The 20,474-nt window shown below is 59.4% G+C and overlaps 9 protein-coding genes across 9 annotated transcripts; 3 read left to right on the forward strand and 6 right to left on the reverse strand.

Moving 5' to 3' along the window:
- Positions 1–1,484: 1,484 nt before the first annotated feature.
- HRG_11067 (uncharacterized protein) lies at positions 1,485–2,001 on the forward strand (the record flags this gene model as incomplete). The annotated part of the gene is made up of 2 exons (XM_044869537.1): positions 1,485–1,607; positions 1,672–2,001. The coding sequence occupies 2 exons, from the start codon at positions 1,485–1,487 to the stop codon at positions 1,999–2,001; spliced, it is 453 nt and encodes a 150-aa protein (XP_044715488.1).
- A 180-nt stretch (positions 2,002–2,181) lies between these two features.
- On the reverse strand, positions 2,182–3,474 carry HRG_11068 (THUMP domain-containing protein; the record flags this gene model as incomplete). The annotated part of the gene is made up of 5 exons (XM_044869538.1): positions 2,182–2,379; positions 2,430–2,570; positions 2,641–3,096; positions 3,163–3,327; positions 3,397–3,474. 5 exons carry the CDS (start codon positions 3,472–3,474, stop codon positions 2,182–2,184), a joined length of 1,038 nt encoding a protein of 345 aa, XP_044715489.1.
- A 460-nt stretch (positions 3,475–3,934) lies between these two features.
- On the reverse strand, positions 3,935–5,910 carry HRG_11069 (thiamine pyrophosphate enzyme, central domain-containing protein; the record flags this gene model as incomplete). The annotated part of the gene is made up of 4 exons (XM_044869539.1): positions 3,935–4,235; positions 4,286–4,812; positions 4,910–5,616; positions 5,724–5,910. 4 exons carry the CDS (start codon positions 5,908–5,910, stop codon positions 3,935–3,937), a joined length of 1,722 nt encoding a protein of 573 aa, XP_044715490.1.
- Positions 5,911–6,492: 582 nt separating this feature from the next.
- On the reverse strand, positions 6,493–7,161 carry HRG_11070 (erv1 / alr family domain-containing protein; the record flags this gene model as incomplete). Its single annotated transcript, XM_044869540.1, has 2 exons — positions 6,493–6,967; positions 7,073–7,161. The coding sequence occupies 2 exons, from the start codon at positions 7,159–7,161 to the stop codon at positions 6,493–6,495; spliced, it is 564 nt and encodes a 187-aa protein (XP_044715491.1).
- A 500-nt stretch (positions 7,162–7,661) lies between these two features.
- On the forward strand, positions 7,662–8,725 carry HRG_11071 (uroporphyrinogen-III synthase hemD domain-containing protein; the record flags this gene model as incomplete). The annotated part of the gene is made up of 2 exons (XM_044869541.1): positions 7,662–8,004; positions 8,082–8,725. The coding sequence occupies 2 exons, from the start codon at positions 7,662–7,664 to the stop codon at positions 8,723–8,725; spliced, it is 987 nt and encodes a 328-aa protein (XP_044715492.1).
- A 275-nt stretch (positions 8,726–9,000) lies between these two features.
- On the reverse strand, positions 9,001–9,987 carry HRG_11072 (TLD domain-containing protein; the record flags this gene model as incomplete). Its single annotated transcript, XM_044869542.1, has 2 exons — positions 9,001–9,432; positions 9,502–9,987. The coding sequence occupies 2 exons, from the start codon at positions 9,985–9,987 to the stop codon at positions 9,001–9,003; spliced, it is 918 nt and encodes a 305-aa protein (XP_044715493.1).
- Positions 9,988–11,009: 1,022 nt separating this feature from the next.
- HRG_11073 (kinase) lies at positions 11,010–12,302 on the reverse strand (the record flags this gene model as incomplete). The annotated part of the gene is made up of 4 exons (XM_044869543.1): positions 11,010–11,386; positions 11,485–11,866; positions 11,936–12,131; positions 12,187–12,302. 4 exons carry the CDS (start codon positions 12,300–12,302, stop codon positions 11,010–11,012), a joined length of 1,071 nt encoding a protein of 356 aa, XP_044715494.1.
- Positions 12,303–15,464: 3,162 nt separating this feature from the next.
- HRG_11074 (sec23/Sec24 trunk domain-containing protein) lies at positions 15,465–18,360 on the reverse strand (the record flags this gene model as incomplete). The annotated part of the gene is made up of 4 exons (XM_044869544.1): positions 15,465–17,690; positions 17,749–17,867; positions 17,922–18,132; positions 18,214–18,360. 4 exons carry the CDS (start codon positions 18,358–18,360, stop codon positions 15,465–15,467), a joined length of 2,703 nt encoding a protein of 900 aa, XP_044715495.1.
- A 1,300-nt stretch (positions 18,361–19,660) lies between these two features.
- Positions 19,661–20,066, forward strand: HRG_11075 (uncharacterized protein; the record flags this gene model as incomplete). The annotated part of the gene is made up of 2 exons (XM_044869545.1): positions 19,661–19,695; positions 19,754–20,066. 2 exons carry the CDS (start codon positions 19,661–19,663, stop codon positions 20,064–20,066), a joined length of 348 nt encoding a protein of 115 aa, XP_044715496.1.
- Between the last annotated feature and the right edge of the window lie 408 nt (positions 20,067–20,474).

Below are 20,474 nucleotides of genomic sequence, written 5' to 3' on the forward strand. Positions count from 1 at the left end.
GAGATGACGGCAGGCTAGAGAGGCGCCGACCTTGCCTGGGCGATGAAGGCACAGCGGTATCGGGAGAGTGAGATGGCGAGGCGGCAGGGAGCGACAGGGCGAGGGGAGAGCGTCATGACAAAACGTAAAGAGTTGCCCAAGAGTCGACACGTCATGAGAGTTATCTTGCTCAAGAAGGGAGGCGGACGGTGAAGTGAGCGAGCTAGAGCTTACCGCTTGGCCAGGTCTCGGACAGGCTTTTGCCATGGCAGTCCGGAGGACACTTGTGGTTCGACGCAGGACAAGATCGGTTACGGCCGAGGGCTGGTGGGTCACGGATGGATAAGATCTTACCAACCAAGGCAGCTCTAGGCCTGCATACATACATACGGCGCCGGCGCCGGCGCGTGCGCGAGTCTCTGGATGTACTAACCTTGGCTTGCAAGCGCTTGGGAGCATGGAGAAGCCAGGGGGGGGCAGAGGAACGGGGGAAGAGAGCAGGAGAGCGAAGACAAGTCAAGTCGTCAGCACTTTGGCATAAGCCACAGCCAACATGACAGCAAGTTGGGATTTGCCGACGCGACGGTGAGATGCGACATGGGGTGGGAACTGGGAAGAGGGGTAAAGCTCCTCTTTGCGCGGCCCATCTTTTTCGGCCATGGTTTTGGGAGAGAAGCGAGGAGGAGTGGGTTTGAGGGTCTCGAGATGCCGCAGGGTCGTCGCTGACCGGGGCGAGATGATGACGGGTCAGGCAGGATCGGGCTCGAAACGGGGCCGCCATGGCCGAGGCGGTTGAGAGCGCAGCCATTGGTCCTTGGCAAGCGAAGATGCATCTCGTCGACAGGCCCGCACAAGCGTCGACTCGCAAGAGGAGGCTCTGCGGCATCAGCCACGACGGACTTGGTGCAGTGGAGGACAAGAGTGCTCGAGCACCTACCTAAGGTAGGTACCACCTTACTGTGCCAAAGGTAAAGGTAGGTATAGGTACGTACCATCGGATCGCGTTGTTGTCATGTCTTTTTTATTAGCCGAAGGAGGGTCAAATCGGCAGCAGAGAGGGAAGGAAACTTGATAGCACGTCGTTTAATGCCGTTTGGCGCCTTGTCGCTCTCATTGGTTGGCTTAAGCGAGCCGCATTGCCCCCCCTCGACCCCCGGGACCCACCTCGACCCCCTCGACCCCCTCGACCCCCTCGACGCTGCTGCCTAGTTAGTTACTGTACATACAACCTCCTCCTGCACAAGGACTTGGTGTTCCTCCATCCAGCACCTGCCCAAGGCGGTAAGTAAATGCCCGACAGCACGCTTGACGTGCCCCGTGCAGCTGCAGCGCCGTCTGGGTAGTACTTACTGTGCAGTACCGGTAATGTGGTTCGCAGGCACCAACTGATTGATGCAGATGCTTCGCCTACGGGCCAACCTGCCTCGACCATTATATACCGTGCATGCTTTTGATATACAATGCCGCTGCTCGCAAGTCCTTTTCTCCTTGCCCTCCTTGCCCTCATGGCCCTCATGGCCCTCATGGCCCTCATGGCTGGCAGGTACCGAGGCCAAGCCGCCATGTCCACGCCGGGCAATGGCCATCCATGCATGGCCTGCAAAAAACGCGTCAAGCCCGACGTCGCTGTCGAGGCCAGTCCCGGCACACGGATCCGACACATCTCACAGCGCACATGTCGACTTCGCACAGCCCCGGCTCGAGGGGCTGTGCCATGTGTTCCCTCGAGTCGTCTTGCGTGTTTCCAGAACACCGCCGCTCTCGTATCCGCCAGTGCATCCAGCCGGTCTGTGTGCCGACACCCCTGTCGACGACATTTCCACTTCCGGGCCGGCTTTCTATGGCCGGGAAGCCGGCGCCGCCAACGAATGGACGGACTCGACTGGCCGCGCCCAGGATGCCAAGCTCACCGTCACTTCAATCCGCCCCCTTGCGGCTGTCTGCTGTGGCCTCGTCGCTGCCGTGCTCGAGCGTCTCACCGAGCCGATCCAATGTCATGTGCATCTTCTGGCGTGTTTGTGACAGCCCATTCTTCACATGTCAAGGCAGCTCACGGGGACTTTTGTGTCCTGTACGCCTAAAAGTCCTCCACCCCATCTCCTCCACCCCACCTCCTCCCTCCACGATGAGCCGTACGGGTTGGTCCCAAGCCCGCATGTCTCCGAGGCGGATCCATTTCTGCCCCGCCTTGCGACATCGCCTTCATGAGGCAGCACTCTCAGCGCAGAGCTTCTTGTCCCCCTTCTCTCTCCTTTCTTTTCCTGCACTGTCTTGCTCTTGCGCTGATCCGCCAGCCTTGTCCGTCTCCCCAGCCCGTGGCATAACGTAAAGCGAGTTGACGTTGTACCTCTTCAGAGCCTCCCACTCCCTCCCGTCCACGACGGAGATGCCGCAAAACAGCTTGTCTCGTTAGCACAAGCCATGGCCATCAGCGACTCAATGTGAATTACCTGGAATATTTCCACCAATATTACCTTGTCCGGATTACTGAGGTTGACCTTGTGCTCTGCACCAACGACACTTGCAATCATCTTCTTGACTTCGTCTGACTTGAGGGCGGTGTGGTTCCGGATGTTGTGCCGGATTGCAAACTATCAAGATTTTTGCTTCAGCTCATCAGACACATTCACATGCGCCGTTTCATTGTGCGAGAAGACGTACCGTGCATGCCGGGGATGAGTCGGCATCCCGCGGCTCACCAGTCGCTCCCGCGTCCGCCTCGGATTCGCCCTTCAAGGAGAACGACGGAGCCAGTACTTTCCGAGCCAGTCGAACGATGCCGTTCTCGGTTGCCTTGTCGGTGTCAAAGACAGGCGTCAGGCGGTTGATGTACCTGCACTTCCGTTGCCTCGGGTCTGGACAGTCCCTCGCATCCTCGCAGATCTTGCGAGCCAGGTCCTCTGGCTGCACCGGCTTCCTTGTCTTCATGAAGAAGAGACATTCAAGGCCGGTCGAGATGGGCGCAAATGTCCGTTCCGGCTTCGGCTTCCGCTGCTCCCTCATGCTGCTCAGTTCATCCTCGATGGAGGCTTCGATCCCTTGTCCCTCGCCAGCGTTGTCGCTCGTGGACGCATCATCTGTGCCTGGCTGCTTGATGTTGTACAGGCCCTCTCCGTACTGTAGAGGGGGCAAGGTCTGGTCAGTGTCTGACTGGAGCGTGTTCCGGCTGCCGATGCAACGTACCTCGTCACATAGTTCCTGGAACTCGCGCACAGCCTTGGTCTTCATTCCCCGGACAAACGTGACCCAGATGCCTTGATCTCCAACGTCCAGGGCGCTGCCCATGTCCACCCTCTCGGCCATTTTGGCCTTATGGTGCGGGGTCTTCCACCGTCCAGCGTTGCCGCCCTAGAAGTGTCGGCGTCAGTCCCTGGGCTCATTGGCGAACAAGACCGTCAATCGAGTTCGTTCTCTCACCTTGCTTTTCTTTTGCGCAGAGCCTGCCCCGTCTGCGCCATTTGGCCCTTGTTTCCTCTTTTGTGCGCGGTCTGTCATGGCGAGATCTGGGCAACGGATGCTGTTGTGCCGGTTTCTGGCAGGTGCGTTTTTATGGCGATGTCCTGACCGTGAGAGATCGCAGCTCGACGAAATGGGTGCGTTTGTGGAGTGCGTGCGCAACGAATCCCACGCCCCACAGGCTACCCTGGAGCACTGGACAATAAGCATGTGCATCGTCACGTGTGCTCCCGTTGACGGTACCACGAAGCACACGACTATTACGAGCTTGCACGTTACAGTTGACGCTCGCACTCAAAAAGTCAGGGCCTGCCTCACTTTCATCTAGCGACGCTGATGCCAGACGCCGATACCTGACGTGGTTGCGTTGCGTTACACACGGTAGCAGAAGACGATTGTCTTGATTCGCACCGAAGCTCGCCACACACAACTTGTCTCGCGAAAGCACGCGCAAGTGGTCGGTCATAGACATCATCGGATATCATCAGAGATCGTTGCATCACTCCGTCCTCGCGTTGTTCCTCGCGCTCGCCTCCGCCGTCGTCACTAGGGCACGCGGCGCATCTTTCTTGGGCATGTACACCTCCACAAGCTGAAGGCAGGGGGCGGCATTGAAGTCGGTGTCCGTAAAGAGCTTGTCCAACTCGTCCTTTGTCTTGGCGGCGAACGTGCGGCAGGACTTCTTGCCCCCAAAGACGTCGACAAGACCCCTGTGGTCCCATTCTGCAATGTCGTTGTACTCGGCGTCCATGCCGTGGATAAAGCGCTCAATGGTGAAGCCCTCGTTACAAATGACAAAGCTAACGGCGGTCAGTACCTCTTCGTAGGAGCCATTTTGGGACAGACTTACATCATCGGCCTCAAACTGAGCCGAATCATTGTGCTCAGTTCCTGGGCCGTTAGTTGAAAGGAGCCGTCGCCAACGAACAAGATGGTTCTGCGATGGGCACCGGCGTCTCTGACTGCGAGGGCGGCGCCCTGGCAAGCTCCCACAGACCACCCGATGCTCCCCCAGAGGGTCTGGTTTAGCGCCGTCACGCCGGTCGGGAACTTGGTGTCCCAGATGCCGAAGTTTGAGGTGCCCGTTTCGGTGACGACGACATCCTTTTCCTTGAGAAAGCGGCCCACTCGTGGCCAGAACCAGGCTTGCGTGATGATTTGCGAGCTGTCGAGGTTCTTCTCCACCTCGTTCTCGACCGCCGGAGAGGGCTGTGCAGCGAGCTCTTTGGCGTCGATCCTGTCGATCATCTTGCGCAAAACGCCCCTCATGCGGACGCCGGGATATGTCGAGTATCGCACCATGCAATGATCACTGTGGAAGTCGATGGTGTTGAGCTGTGATGTCCGATAAGAAAAGCCAGCAGTGTTGAAATCGCTCTGCAAGGCCGAGGTTCAGCAATGACAAGCTCAGATCCAGCAAACCCCCTTTCTCGACACCCAGAACAGGGGAAAGGAAACGGAATAGCAACCGAACCTTGAGAGCGCCTATGGTGAGAATAAGGTCGGACGATTCAACGATGTCCTTGACTTGGGTGGGGAAAGAACCATCGCCAGCGTAGACACCGCCATAGCAGGGATGTTGCTCATCGACGGCGCCTTTGCCCATAGGGGTGACGAATACAGGGAGGTTCGTCCTGCCGATGAGGGCGTGCACCTCGTCGAGCACGCGGTGGCGAATGGCGCAGGCGTCGACAAGAATGATGGGATGCTTTGCCGCGCCGAGATATTTGAGGGCCACGTCGACAACATAGTCCTCCCTCTCGACATCGTTGTGCGGCTCGGACAAGTCAATTGGGGTCCTGAGTCTGTCGCCCTCGACTTTACTCTGCACCATGTCGGTCGGGAGCATGATGTAGACTGGGCGAGAGCAGATCCAACACTGACGCAGGGCATGGTCGATCTGGTCGGCAATGTCGGAGGGGTTGTTGAGCTTGGCCACGTCGCAAGAGACCTGGGCGCTCATGTTGGCAAAGACGTTGAAGTCGCCGTTCCCGAGGGTGTGGTGGAGCAGCATGCCATCGCGCTGCGAGACGGTTGACGGACAGCCGACAATGTGGACGACGGGGACGTGCTCCGAGAAGGCCCCGGCCATGCCGTTGAGGGAGGAAAGCTCGCCGACGCCAAAGGTGGTGACGAGGGCAGCCATGTCCTTGACGCGCGCATAGCCGTCGGCGGCGTAGGCTGGCGGGACGGACGGTCAGCTTGTTCCGGGACGTGTGCCTCATGCCAGGGGGACGACTTCCTTGCCGGCGAGTTCGGGAGAATGCACAGCCTGGAGCGCGACTTACCGGCATTGAGCTCGTTGACGCTTCCCACCCACTTGAGCCCGCACGCCGGCAGATAGTCGAGGGCAACGAGGTTGTAGTCGCCGGGAACGCCATGGACTGATCGGATGCCTACCTGGTGCAGACGCTGGAACAGGTATTCGGCGGCGTCGACGGGCTGCTTGAGACTCTGGACCCTAATGTCCGCCATGGTGGAGAGCGGCGATGAGAGAGGCTCCCTCAGTTGGGCGTGCTTGGGGGTTCTTTCGATTTGGGTCGGGCACCTGTCTGGGAGGGGGTGCCTGAGGGCGCGATTTGCAGACTGCTTGATGCCTGTGTATGTATGCAGGGGATCCAGGCAGGCCTGTATAGTTATATGCCGAGGCGAGATCTTGGTACGAAGAGGGGCAGCCGAGGTGCCGCGAAAATTAGTCGGAGCCGAATGCTCCGGAACTGCCGCATATCACACGTCCCTCACCCGATTCCTATATAAAGCGCATGGATTTCAACGTGGTGCCCAGTTGAGACGTCATTATCGTACATGTATGTACATGTCATCATACGTGTCGGTGAACTGAGTGGAGAGAGTGTCGGCGGCTCCACCACCATCACCCACCGGCGGGCCGACCTGGTCATGCTCATACAATAGCTATACAAAGAGAGCGCAGACCCTGAGTTGCGACGTGGCTCCTCGCCAAGTCGAGAATGGGGTGACGAGGCAAGGACAGGGCCTCCGTCCAGGGCCCGCTGCTCTCGTCAAGAACGAGAGGAGGTGGGGGGGGGGAGACTTGGCTCAGTCGCAGCGCCCGTCCTTCCAGCCGCTGCGCCAGCGCTGCTCCCACGTCGCGCAGTCAAACTCGGGCTTGCCCAGGCGGCGGTTGACGTCGTTGTGCGCGGCGCACAGCCAGTCGCCAAACTCGCGGCGGCTGGCGACGGGGGGCGCGCGGCGCGCCATGTAGGCCTGGAAGTCGTCGGCGCAGACCCAGCAGGGGTAGAGGCGCCCGAAGAGGCCGACGAAGCCCAGCAGGTCCGACTGCTGCGCGCGCGAGGGGGCCTCCGGGTAGCTGGCGGCGATGGAGTGCAGCAGCGTCCAGGTGCTGCGGCCCAGGGCCTCGACGTCGGGGGGGCAGTCTGGGCGGGGGGCGGCGGCGGTCAAGGAAGACGCCGTCATCGCGCCGCCGCCTCCTTGACCGCCGCCGCCGTCTTGGCCCGTCGTCTTTTGCTTGGTTTGTGCGGCCCAGGCGGCAAAGGAGGTGCAGCTTCGGCAACTAGAGGCACGCGAGGCTCGCGGGCGTTAGACGAGGCCCTGCATGACGTTTCCCTGGGGTTGGGGCATCACCAGGTGGTATGGGAAAGGGGGGAGGGCTGCTCACGGCTTCCCGTCCTTGCCCAGGACGACGCCCCTGGGTATCTTCTTCGGCTGCTCGCCCGTCGCGGCGTCTTGCCTCTCCCCGTCCGCCATGGCCAAGACTGCGTGCTCTCCACTTGGCCTGTTCGATTCTCGGGATGGTTCGAGGCCAGACGGGGTCAAGACTGGTGGTGGTATTCGGAGCGATTCGCAAAGGGTGGATGACGACGACGACGACGGCGACGACGACGGACTGGTGGTCGGTGCGGGACCGCGAGGATTACGTGGGTATCATGATGGCCGCACAATGTCCAGGTCGATTTTGGTAGGCGGGTGTTGCGGATGCGAGTGGCTGCGAGGGAAAAGACGTCGAGGCATATTATCGATAAGCCGAGTCGGAGCAAAACGGCAAAACGTCATGCAGGGAGCCCGCATGTACTGTAGACATAAGGTACCTTACTTGCACGTGGAGTACGTACAGTACAGTACATGCATGACCTGCCCTGATCTCTCTGGCAGCCTCAGCTCTCCCTCCAAGCCTCAAACCCAGCCCTCCCCCAACCAACCATCCCGGCCATGGCCCCCGTCCACTAACGCCGGCGGCATCCTTGACCATGCCGCCGCCGCCGCCGCCCGACTCCCGGGCGCCACTGTCCGGCCCATCACCCAGCTCGCCCTCTGCCGCCGCCGTGCCCGTGCTGCTGCTCAAGACGCGGTCCGCCCCGAGCGACGCCTACCACGAGCTCCTCTCGGCCGCGAGCCACGGCCGCCGCCGCTTCGACCCGTGCTTCGTCCCCGTCCTGTCCCACCGGATCGAGGACGCGGGCACGGCCAGGCTCCGCGACTTGCTCCACCGGCGCCAAGTCGGCCGCGACGACGGCTGTGCCTACGGCGGCCTCATCTTTACGTCGCAGCGGGCCGTCGAGGCCTTTGCCCAGGTGGTCCATGACGGCAAAGGTATGACGACATGATCAATGGCCCGCCCAAGTCCCTGCTGATGCAGCCCTTGCTTGCCCCTTTGCTCCCTCTCGTAGGCCAGCCCGGTTGGCCTCACCTCCAAGACGTGCCCGTCTACAGCGTCGGCCCCGCCACGACGCGCGCCCTCGAGGCCATCCCGCAACAGCCGCCGCTGCAAATCTTCGGCCAACACTGCGGCAACGGCGACGCCCTCGCCCGCTTCATCCTCGAGCACTACACCCGCCACCGCCTCGACGCCCGGCGCCACCGCCCGCCCCTGCTCTTCCTCGTCGGCGAGCAACGCCGCGACGTCATCCCTCGCACCCTCATGGACGCCGCCCTGCCACCCGATGAGCGCATACGCGTCGACGAGGACGTCGTCTACGGCTCCGGCGTCATGGACTCGTTCCCCGACGACTTCGCCTCCTGCCTGCGCCGCACCGACGACGCCCCCGTCCGATGGGTCGTCGTCTTCTCTCCCACCGGCTGCGACAGCATGCTCCGCGGCCTCGGCTTGCTCGACGCCGCCACGGCCAAGGTCCCGCCCGGTCGCCGAGATGGCCAGACATGCATCGCCACCATTGGCCCGACGACGAGGGCCCATCTGGTAAAAACGTTTGACTTTGAGCCCGACGTTTGCGCCGACACCCCGTCGCCCGGAGGCGTCTTGCAAGCAATTGTAGACTACATGGATCGGCTGAAAGACTCACGTCTTCAATGACGTATCCGTTGAAACTTCATGATTCCTGTCAGGGCTGTCTGAGCCTGATCAAGGGGAAAAAGAGTAGAGCTTGTTTTCTCAACTCCGGGTATCATCGCAGCATCGCCAATGTCTAGCCACATTGGGCCCCATTTGGTTATGCTTGTCCTTCCCTATGGCCATATTTCTTTAATCGTCCGAAATCGTAAACCTGTCATTTCCTGCTCTTTTGCGGTATTCCCTCTGCCAGTACCAGTCCTGGCTTTTCATCCCCGGTGCACAAACGTGCGAGCAAATCAAGCTCCAACCACCCACAGCTCCACACCCAAGACACCAAATTTGTCGCCCGCGTCGCTCAACGGCTCGTTGCCAAACGTCTCGCACTGGGAGCTATGGCCAATGTCGAGCGAGTCGTCGAGCCATAAGCCGTAGTGGCCGCCGCCGGAGCCGACACTAAGGAACCCCGTCTCGCAATTGATGTAGCAGTCATTGAGCCCGCTGAATGGAAAGGCCTTGAAGCGAATCGACTCGCACGGCGTCGACGCCCCGCTCCCCGGGGCATTGCCGGGGCCGGGAGCCAGCGTTGTGTTGCGCGTGAGGTGTGTCGTGTTGGCTGACGGAGGTGGAGGGAGGGACGCGAGCATCGAGGCGCGCCAGAGAAAGCACTCGCCATTTCCAAAGTATGACGGGGCTGGATGGGGATGTTCGGAGAGGTATGCGCCAAAGGTCTAGATGAAAAGAGTCAGGTCAGCGCAAGGCACATCAACATGGATGACGGCGAGTGAAGATGCTCTCACCCCGTCCTCCTGGTCCTTGACGACGAGGATAAAGCCGACCCTGCGACCCTCGTAGCGCCTGCACATCTGGTACAGCGTCGCCAGGCTGGCGCCGTCCTGCTCGAGGCTGTAGACGAGGCGCCAGTCCTCGACGATGCGTAGGCGCTCGGGCACCATGGCGCGAATCTCCTCGGCCACTGTGGCCGTCAGCAGCCGCGCCGAGACGGGCGTGCTGTCGCGGTAGCCCTGCAGCACGAGGGGGTCGAGGGGCGGCGGGCGGAAGGGGCTGGCCCTGCGGACGGCGGGCGTGAAGACGCCGTTGACGCCGTCCTTGGCCGGCTGGTGCTGGTGCTGGTGCTGGTGCTGGTGCTGGTGCTGGTGCTGGTGCTGGTGCTGGTGCTGGTGCTGGTGCTGGTGCTCGTGGTGCTCGTGGTGCTCCGAGGCTTCGAGCTGGGAGTCGAATTGCCCGTCTTCCGAGGAAAAGCGCCGTATCAAGCCGGTCCACATGGTGCCGAGGTACGAGTACTCGTTTCTGTCGCCGGCCAATGTCGGCGGCGACGCTGGTGCGGCGGCCCGGGGGTCCGAGGTGGATGGAGAAGCAGAAGCAGAGGCAGAGGCAGAGGCAGAGTGGTGCCGGTTGCTTGGCCGAGGAGGGGAATGCGGGGAGCCGCTCATGGAGTTGGGTACTTGGGTTGGTAGTTGGTTCCTTGGGGATACGGGATGGATGATTAGAGCAGCGAGGGCCGAGGGAGGACTGTGCGCAACGGTTATAAAGGACTGGTATCAGGAGGATGAGGTGAGGTGTCAAGATGAACAGAGAATAAAGCAGGGAGACAAATTGATACCCAGCCCTCTGACTTCATGCCGAGCCATAGCAGGTACTGTGCCGTGCTAGGAGGTACTCGGTACCAATATCGCCTCTAATATATACTATACCTTAGTACCTAAGTAGGTAGGCTATAGGCCCACTGTCTTTGACTCACACACGGAAGACGCGGCAAAGAGCCTATAGGTACCATGCATCTACCTAGATACCCAGATATGTACCGTAGCGGTGCCATGAAAGTACCCAGATACCTCTCCGTTGGCATGGAAGGGCATGGAATGAAGGCAGGCCGTGGTGACTTTATGCCCTTCGTGTTTCGCCCGTAGCTTGTCCGAAGCTTGCCAATGACATTGAAGTTGCGACACCTTTCGAGAACGTTTCATTGCCCCCACGGCACCTCGAGGGAGGGCGTCGGCGACTATGCTACACAACGAGCGTCACTCATCTAAAAAATATGGACAAACAGAGGCATACAACAAGCAGAAATATATAGTGCCTTCTTTATATATCAGTCTCCCCTCGTCCTTAATTCGCCATCCGCCGCCGCACACAACCCCCGCCTCACCTCCAGCAACCCCCCATTCACTGTCTGACGCCCCCACGCTGCCTCCCGCCATCGTGTTTTGTGAAATATCTTGCTTTTATCCTCTCGATCCCCTCCTCCTCTCATCCATCGCTTGCTCCCGACCTGAGCTCCGACGCCTCATCGCATAATCTCTTGATAGATGAGCTGCTTCAGCTGCTCTTTGCTCAGGTTGTCCTTGTGCTTGTCAAAGTCAAAAAACGCCTCCGGAATCGGCGGCGCCGTTGGCTCGTCTTCGGGGTCGTGGTACGGCTCCAGGTACGGGTGCTTGAGCGCCTCCTCCACCGTGATGCGCTTCACCGGATTAAAGGCCAGCAGCTTTTCCAGGAGATCGAGCGCCAGGTCCGACGTCTTGGGGAACAGCGTGCGGAACGGCACCTTCTTCTTAAAGGGCAGAGACCGGATGTACTCGCGGGCTCGGCGAGACTTGATGCCGTAGTAGTCTTCCATTGTTGGCGTGCCGAGAACGTCCAGGATGAGCGTCAGCTGGTGGTGGTCTATTGACGCACAGTCTGTTAGCAGGGGTTGTCTTGCCATCTGCATGACCCGCCGCACCAAACGCTTGGACGGAGAAACGGGGGCACAAGAAACTCACAGTCCTTGCCGGGAAACAAGGGCTTGCCGCTCAGCATCTCGGCCAGGATACATCCCACAGACCACACATCAATGGCCTTTGTGTACTCCTTGAACGTCAACATGATCTCGGGGGCGCGGTACCACCGGGTCGCGACGTATTCTGTCATGAATCCCGAGTTGTCCTCCTGCGATGCCGCCGATCGGGCGAGGCCAAAGTCGCAGACTTTGAGGTCGCAGTTGGCGTTGAGGAGGAGGTTGGAGGGTTTGAGGTCTCGGTGTAGCACGTTGGCCGAATGCATGGCCTTGAGAGCGCGCAGCGTCTGATAGATGAAATATTGGCAATGGTCGTCGGACAAGTCCTGCGTGCGAATGACTCTGTGCATATCCGTCTCCATCAGTTCCTACAGACGGAGTAAGTAAGTGTGGCCCTAACATGGCTCTTGTGTCAGAGTAACAAGGCGACAACACACCTGGATAAGGTAGACTTCGTTGAAGCTTTCGTAGCCTCGGGGCTTCTGGATGTCGAGGATGGAGATGATGTTTTCGTGGTTAAAGTATCGTAGGAGCTTCATTTCTCGTAGCGTTCTGAGGCAGAACATGGAGTGATCAAAGGGGGTGATCTTCTTGATGGCCACCTTTTGGCCCGAGGGCTTGTGGATGGCAGAGCTACAGGTGCAGACTGTGAGCGTCCATCCACGTGGGTCACGATGCAGGAACTTACCAAACAACTCCGTAGGCGCCCTCTCCGACAACATCCTGGATGTCGTACTGCTCGCTCACATTGAACGAGATCTTGCGGGAGGCTGCCCCGCCGCCCTGAGCGTTTGAGCGAGACATGGCCGGGACGCGACGCGACAATGGATACTTGTCGCTGGCTGAGAGGGACGTGGGATGGAACGGTGTTCCGTCGGATTGGACCGATGGTAGTCGAGGCTCGCAGCAGGCGATGGCTTCTCGCTCTTCGCTCACGTGCAGAGAAGGACAGACGAGTGAGGGAGAGGTAGAGTGAGGCGTAGAGAGAGACGGGCAGGATACGGAGAGCGGCGGCGGTGGCAGTCGGAGGCTCGCGGTTGAAGGGACCGACGTTCTGCCTTGTATATACAAGGCAGCAGGTGAGCGGATGGCGCCGTTGACGAGAGAAAGACTGGTTACGGGCCGGCCGAAGAGGGAGGACCTCGAGTGCTACCTTGATCGCACAGGCGAGCCGTTGAGAGCTACTCCGGATCGACAAGAGTGATTCTTTCTAGAAAAGGGGGGGGGTTGAAGCGTGCAGGATCCAGGCACGCAGGTCCGAGGGGTGGCACGGGCAGACGGAGTTGAGCTCGTGCTTTGGTTCGAGGTTGGGGAAGACGCTCGGGCCTCGTCGCCAGGAAGCTGACTTTGGGGACAGAGAGAGAGAGAGAGAGAGAGAGAGAGAGAGGGGAGAGCGGGGGTCGGGGTTCGGGAGCCGTCGCAGACACGGAGGACCAGATGAGGCTGTTGTTGATGACGGATGAAACGAGAGAGACGGCCTCTGTTTGTCGTCGGCCAGGGAAGTGAGAGAGGACGGCGGTTACGTGGATGCGTTGGAGGAGGGGTTAAAGGGGATTTGGCGAGGCGGGGTCCGTTCGTCCAGGTAGGTACCTCTACCAAGCCCTTTTAGAATTGCCTAGCGCCGAACACGGCCGACGGTGTGCATGGACTGGCTCCGGGGGGGGGGAGAGACAGAGAAAAGAGAGAGGGCGGAAGCTCTTCGGCGCCGGGGGAGAGTGATGAAGGTTTGCGTGTTGAATGGTGGTGATGGCAGCCGTTGAATTGGGTCCAGGGCCATTCATTCATACAGAGGCTGTGTCTGGGTGGGTACTCCTTACTTAGGTAAGGTAAGGTAGGTAAAGTGCCTCGTCATCGATGCTTGCAGTGACACGAGACAGCTTACAGTTTTAGTAAGAACTGTAAGTAACTAATTAGACACGCATCTTTTTTGGTGGGTGTTTTGGTCGTACTGTAAAGTGAATGAATGGTCACCAATCGGTCGCCTCGTACGAGGTAGGTACTGATACCAGACCTGCTGCAGTGAGGTAGGTGGTTTCAGCATGCCCTGCCTTTCTCAAAGCTCCTGCATCAATGCAGCCAGCTCCTCTGCTCAGTTGGAACTAACCTAGCAGGTGGGTCACCTCTCGTCGCAGGTGCTCAATTCCTCCATGGAGAGTGAGCTCGCGAGTCCAGAGGCCAGACGCTGCCAATTGAAGCAACCTACAAGTCAAGGCCCCGGGCCATCTGGCCTACCTGAAGTAACTCGTGCTATAGGTATGTACTAGCATGTATTTGTACCTACCTCCACCTACCGCTAGATACAAAGTATCTACCTACCTTATCTACCTACCGTCTGGCCCGTCCCGCCCCTCAGGAGAGCTCGGCGCCTCCGTCTCCAAAAGCCCAAAACGAGAGGTACAGTAATTACGTACTGGCCACCGATGCTCCACCGGGAGCTGAGGTTAGTGCGAAGTACGTACCTTTGTCCAGGGGCCGGCGACTGGGTACCTACGTGGCAAAAGTACAAGCGACTGCAAAATCGCCTCCGCCCGCATTTACAGGGGCCAGAGCTTAGGATCATGGCGCTCTCTCCAGCAGCTATTTCGGACTCCGACAACGAAATTTGTGTACAGTCTCTTTATATAGGGGTATTCAATAGGTAGATTAGAAGCAGTGTTAAGTATTTTTCGGGGGAATTCTTTTCATGTAATCTGCACTGAATTGCACTGGATTTTAAGGAATTGCAATTTGCGGTCTCGGTTTTTTTCGCTACCCAGGTAATAATAGCCGGCGGCTATCCACGGACAATGTAGCTTATGTACCTACGAGTACTTCCAACAGGAAACCGTTTCGCTGCAGACGACAAACGCCAGGCGCGTATGAATCCTGCCTAAATACATCCACATGGGGATGTTAATAGCCAACTGCGGTGTGGGCCTGTGCTTTGTGCTCCTACCGAGGAACAAAGGCTCTTCCTGCCGATGATGGGATCTCTTTCAAAGGGCTCACATGACCGCAGCGTCCGGCCCGGCACAACCAGTGGCGCCTCCAACCGTCGATTCGACAAAACCGCCCTCCCATCACCATCTCCAAGGTTTCACCTCCATTCCCCACCCTCGTTACCGACAAGCACGGCCAAGCATTGTTCGTACATCCCGCGCCGTTTCAGGGGGCTTCCCACCCAAATATGTACGAGCTTTCTACCTGCCCCCTTTGTTCACATGGCTATTAATTAGCTATGTTTTGGATAAACGCAGCTAAGCGGCTCATCCCCTATCCGTATGTACTTTGATGGTTGTCTAAACCTCCATCTCGGCATCGTGATGCCTTCCGGGCCGCTTTCTTTTTCATCTGGGCGACTCGCTCCAGCCGTATCCTTAGAAAGACAAAGAGGCACGGGAGCCCGCACACACGGACACCGCACGATTAAGTCCTCGTACAGTACATCCATGCGTTGTGTCCCGGCTTTGGCCACTTCACCCAGCCTCCTCGACTGCCATTGGATCGGCAGAGAGGCTCCAGGCGTGGCTGATGACCGTCAACGCTCTGTTCCCTGATACACCACCATCCTTCTTCCCGGCATTGGTGAGACTCCCCTGTCTTTTCTCTGCAAAAGCCACTCGCGGGCCGTACCACGGATTGCCTACCTACACTGCTGTCGGCTCGTATACCGGCGGTCATGCCTCTCGTACACACAAAGAGTGCAACCCTTGTCATGGCGGCCCGTGCAGCCCTTCGTGACTCGACCCTCACCGCTGTGGTGCATTTCTTTCCATCAGAGCACTGCACTGCTCCATTGGTATGCCGCCTCAACGCCCTTCTCCTCTCTCACATGCTCGCCCCTCTGCCTGGGTCCAACCATCCCCTGTCTATGCAATGATGCCAAGTCTTTCCTTTTTTTGCTCAACCGCGCTTTTTATTGCACAACCTGCAACGTCACCCGTCAGCTGCCGTCAGAGCAAACAACGGGTGAAAACTGTCGCCATATCAACTGACCTTTTCTCTCAAGGTACCGAGCCACTGCGCCGCACTGACGCCCTGGTCCGCTCGGTCTTCCACGAGCAACGTCTGCGCCCACAGCTTCAGGCTGGGCTCCCCGTCTTCCCGCACAATGTACAAGTGCGGGACCGTGATGCTGCCCACTCCGAGCGATCGGTGGTCTCTGCTCTTCTGTATCACTGCTCGCACCCTCTCGTTGAAGTCCCCCTCCAGTTCGGGAACCCTCCCCTTGCCCACATGCACCTGCGTCCGGTCTTCGACGCCGAACACGTCGGCAATCAGCTGCGGCACCGCGTCGCGGCCGATCCAGAGAAACTGCGTCTGCCCGTCGTCGATGAGGTATAGGCCATACGGTACCAGCCGCTCCGATGTCAGGTTGACCGCCGGCGGCAGTATAATCTGTCCCGTCTCCCCGTCTGGCATGCCCACGTTGTCCGGCATGTCGTGCAGGGAGTACAGCCGGGGGTAGATGTACCGCATCAGGAGCGGCACAGGCAGCGTGGACAGGAGACACAAGGCGGCAGATCGGATGTCGGACGGAATTTGCGTCGACTTTCGTAGCCCCACGTTTTTGATGAGTCCGAGAAATAGCACCGGCAGGCCACGCAGGTTGGCGGGGAACTGAAGGCCGCCGCCACCCATGCTGCCACCGGCGAGCTCCTTCTTGAAGGTCTGAAGGAGCTCGGTGAGCTTGGCCTGCAAGGCGTCGCGGGCTGCTTCCAGGCCGCTGCTCAGCGTTCTCTCCACGGCCTTGTGGCTGAAATAGGCGGTGATGGCGCACTGGTCTGCCGAGGCATACACGTCGGAGAGGTTCGTCGTCGTTGGCAGGGCCAAGGTGAGGACTCTGATGCGGCGCTCGCCGTTGCACGTCGTGTGGAGCACGGCGGCCTGAAGGCACACAAAGTTCTTATTAATGTTTTCATCAATGGCCACCTCTACCACGTAACATTGGTCGCGCGGAAACGCTGGGAACGCGCAGAGATCGGAGCTGCGGTTGAAGAAGTTGCCGTAAAATGTATTCATGCGCAGGCCCGTTGTGGCGCGCACGCGGAGGACCGCCTCCAGCCCAATCTCCGACGACAAGTAGTCGCTCAGCTCAGAGGCAAACTTGAGGGCGTCCTCGGGCCGAGACGCGTGCCAGCCGGGGTAAAACCAAGTCTGACCGCCCGTGTACCTCGGCAAGTTGCTGAGAGACGCCACATCCTGGTACTGGGACGAGAAGAGAAACATGTCGATGGAGACCTGGTTCTTGGAGCATTCGACGGCGAAGCTCTTGTAGAAACTATTGCCGGTCTGCAGAAGGCTGCCCTCTTTGGACGTGCCCAAGAGCTTCTTGTCCTCGCGCATGTCCAGCTTGCCGGCCCCGATATTGGGAAGAGATGCGGTAAGGACAACAATCTTGCCGCCGAGAGCCGATATGAGCTTGTGCCCTGCGCGCAGGGCTGAGCCCATGCAGGAGCCATTGTTCTGGTTATTCTGGAACATGTCAGGGAGCCGCTGGAGGAACTTTTCAATGCTCTGGCGGCTTTCGGTCAGGGGAACCAGGAGATCGTGGGGCACGGGGAGGAAGGGCTCGTCAAGGTCGCTGACGACGAGCATGCTGGTCTCGGCGCTCTCGTCCTCGTCCTTGGGAATGGAAAAGAAGTGCAGGCTGGCGTCGACGGCGAGGAAGCCAAGTCGCGTGCGCCTATCCGCGTTGGGTATCCTGTTAAGACTGTCGAGGATGGTACGGGCGCTTGTGGCGAGCAAGCCCGTCGACACTGCTGCGTAGCTCACGTCGAACAGGATAAGGTAGACCAAGGGCTGCGGGGGGCGGACCATGTACTCCTGAGGGGCGACGAACTCGACGACTGCTTGGTTGAGCTCGTGGCGCTGCCAGCGCTCCGCCGCCTGCTGCGCCGCGGCGTCCCAGTCAAAGGACTGGGGGACATCGTTGCTGAGGTTGCACATGTTGCACCTCCAGCGGTGGCCGTGATCAAGGAAAGTGACAAAGGGGTTGATGTAGGTCCTGCATCGGCGACAGCGGGAAATGACCTGGTCCTGGACGACGGGTATCTGATCTTCGTCATCGTGAAGAGCGCCGTATGGCTGGATGACGAGGGCGAACGGCAGCTTGGATTTCTTGAGCAGCGAGTTGGTGGTCGGCACGGCGTTGATGGTCGAACGAATGTAGCGCGAGGGGCAATTGGCACTTGGCGAGGGGGTCACGCTGGTCTGAGAAGCCTCGCATTAGCACTCGAGTCCCCGGCATGAAGGGTCAAGGCGAGCTCACGTTGGGGGGGAGCACAATGGGCGGCGGGGGCAAGTCGAGCTCCGAGACGGAAAAGGGCTGGTTCATGAGGTCTGTGGGATACAGATGATTGAGGGGCCCGGCTCGCGGCGCCTGCGCCCCTAACGGCTGCTGTTGCTGCTGAGGCTGGCCACCGAGCTGCATGCCGCCCATACCCTGCGTGATGCCGGAGACGCCAGCCGGTCCGGATTGGGGGGGGGCTCCAGGTGGAGGATAGCCTTGCTCGGGACCCGGGTAGGAGCCGTATGGCCCGGGTTGCTGCTGGGCGGCAGGCTGCGGAGCGCCGTAGCCCTGGGAATACTGGAATCCGGGGGATGTTGGCTGTTGGGGGTCGGGTTGAGGATAGGAGCCGTAGGGCTGAGCCGGCTGGGGGCCGGGGGGGATGCCAAACTGCTGTCCGCCGGCGGGCATTTGGCCAGGGACGCCGGCATTTGCGCCGGAACCCACGTCGAAGGCCTGGGCGGCATAGCCTCTCTTCTTCTTCTTGCCCGGCGCGGCGTCGGGCTGAGGGGTGCCGGCTGGGGCAGGCTGCTCGAACGGCTGCTGTTGATGACCCGGGAACTGCCCGTACCCGTCGTTGGGAGGAGCCGACATGGCGGAGACGCGACCAATAAGCAAAAAAGGTTGCGGGGAGATCGAGTTGAGAGGTCAAGAGGGGCGTGGAGCCGACCGAATACTTGACCGCAATGGAGAGCGTAGGCTGCGAGTCGGTCGTGAGGGTCAACAAGAGAGAGGAGAGGGAGAGAGACGGTGGGCGGTGCGTCGCAACGCAGCAGCAGCTTGTTGGTGGAGAGGCTGACAGCTCCCATGCTGTGTTGTGTCCTTTTCCCGGGGTCGGGAGTCACCGCCTGCCGGCTAAGGTACGGAAGCATCCACGGCTGCGGTAAGAGGCGATGATGCGGAGAAGGCGAGCTTTGTGCGCGCACTGTAGCAGTCATTGTCCGCAGCCATTACTAGGCAGGTACTTGCTAGCATGACGCTGAAGATGGCAAAGGGCAGGTATCTGGCTATTGTCCCCTTTGTACCAAGTACTCGGAGTCCCCATCAGTGGACCCTTTCGGTACTGTACAGTGCACCTCGCGGAAGTCCCGACACCTGTTCCCAACTTTGATGAGCTGCAAGGCGTCTAAGAGAAACTTGAAGGTGATTGGAATCGAGATTCGTTTGCAAGCTGAGCCAAAAGATTTACCCGCATTAGTCCTAGCATTATGCTCAAAGCTGTCTATTCTATCCACTGGCTCTCCCCCAGGGACCTTAAATCTGCCCCAGCGAAGCCGAACCTCCATGTCCGTTGAAGGTGTGGGAGACGTGCAAGTACCCACACTGTACCCTGGCTGACCTGCCTCTGCGATTGCAAGGCAGACATCTTAGGAGCAACAGACATCCCAGGGACAACTAGTACCTCTCTGATACCTAGTAGGTACCTACCTTAGGTTAGGTACTCCGTACAGAGTTCCCCGGGCTGCTGAGGCCGCCCGTCTCCCGTGCTTCCTCAGCGTCGGCGAATCGCCATTCTTGCCTGCCCTGCTTCGCTTTTCAGAATCTGCGTGGTCCTTCAGCTCCCATCCTCCTTGTCGTACAACAAAATCACCTACCTACCTACCCACCGACAGGGCTGAATCTCTCTCCCACCGCTGCCCTCTAGCTGCCCGCAGCCGTGCGGAAGGACGGGGGCGACGAGGCACTAAATATACCAGCCCGTCACCGCGACCATCCACCCCCTCCATCTATCTCTTCTTCTTCCCTCCGCCACTGCCGGGGTTCCTCTCCTATCTTTCTGTCTCGTTCTCGGTGAGCAAGCATATCTTCTCCACGTCGTCGTGCCCGACACATTCTACCTCCCACTTCTTCCTCCCTCCTTCGCCCTCGCGCGACACCATTGCCCTCCGCAACAATGGCCCGCGCCTCCAGCTCAACCTCGACCGTTCGGTGAGCATCCCCTTTCTCCCTCAGTTGCCCTGACCTCGCTAACTTGTTGCGCGCGCAGACAAGTCCTACCCCTCGTCGTCGCCCTCGTCATCCTCTCCATCATCGGCCTCGTCCTTTACCAGGTCTACCTCTCCGCCACCAAATTTCGTCAGTCGGCCTCGGAGCGCATGGGCAAGAAGAATGTCGTCTTCACCAAGGATGGCGTGCGCGTCGGCGTCAAGCAAATACAAAACGAGAAATACGTCGATACCACACAGAGCTGGGTCGTTAAGGCTTGGAACCTCGGCAGCTCAAAGGACGATGAGCTGTATGTCAACCACATGCCTCCCCGTGGCTTGCCCGCCTCCATTCACCCAGGTCTCAGATGCTGACTACTGCTTGCACTGTAGCCGGAAAAGAAACAAGTAGGTGCCTCGCAGGCGGCATCCAACATGGCGACGACCTCTAGGGCCAGCAACTTCGCCCTGTCGTTATCTCGAGACAAGGCGATGCGCTAACACCCCCGAAACGCCCCGGCACTTACGCTATAACGGGGCGGATCGGGCTTTGCTGCTGAGTCTTCAACCGTCGACGAGTTGCAACTAATGAATTGTATTCTCGAGGAACGAGTCCTTGGGGCCAGTCTTTCTACGTGCCAACACTCCCGGCACGCATCCGCGTTCTGCATCGAAATCGGGGATCGTGCCTGACGTCCAAGTCGCGCTCTGGGCCCTGGACGAGGACGGGCCCGACTACCCACCACCGGCCTGGCTGGCAGCCTCACGCCCGTTCCAAGCCCG

Source organism: Hirsutella rhossiliensis (assembly GCF_020360975.1).
Source record: "Hirsutella rhossiliensis strain HR02 chromosome Unknown scaffold00018, whole genome shotgun sequence".
NCBI lineage: Eukaryota > Fungi > Ascomycota > Sordariomycetes > Hypocreales > Ophiocordycipitaceae > Hirsutella > Hirsutella rhossiliensis.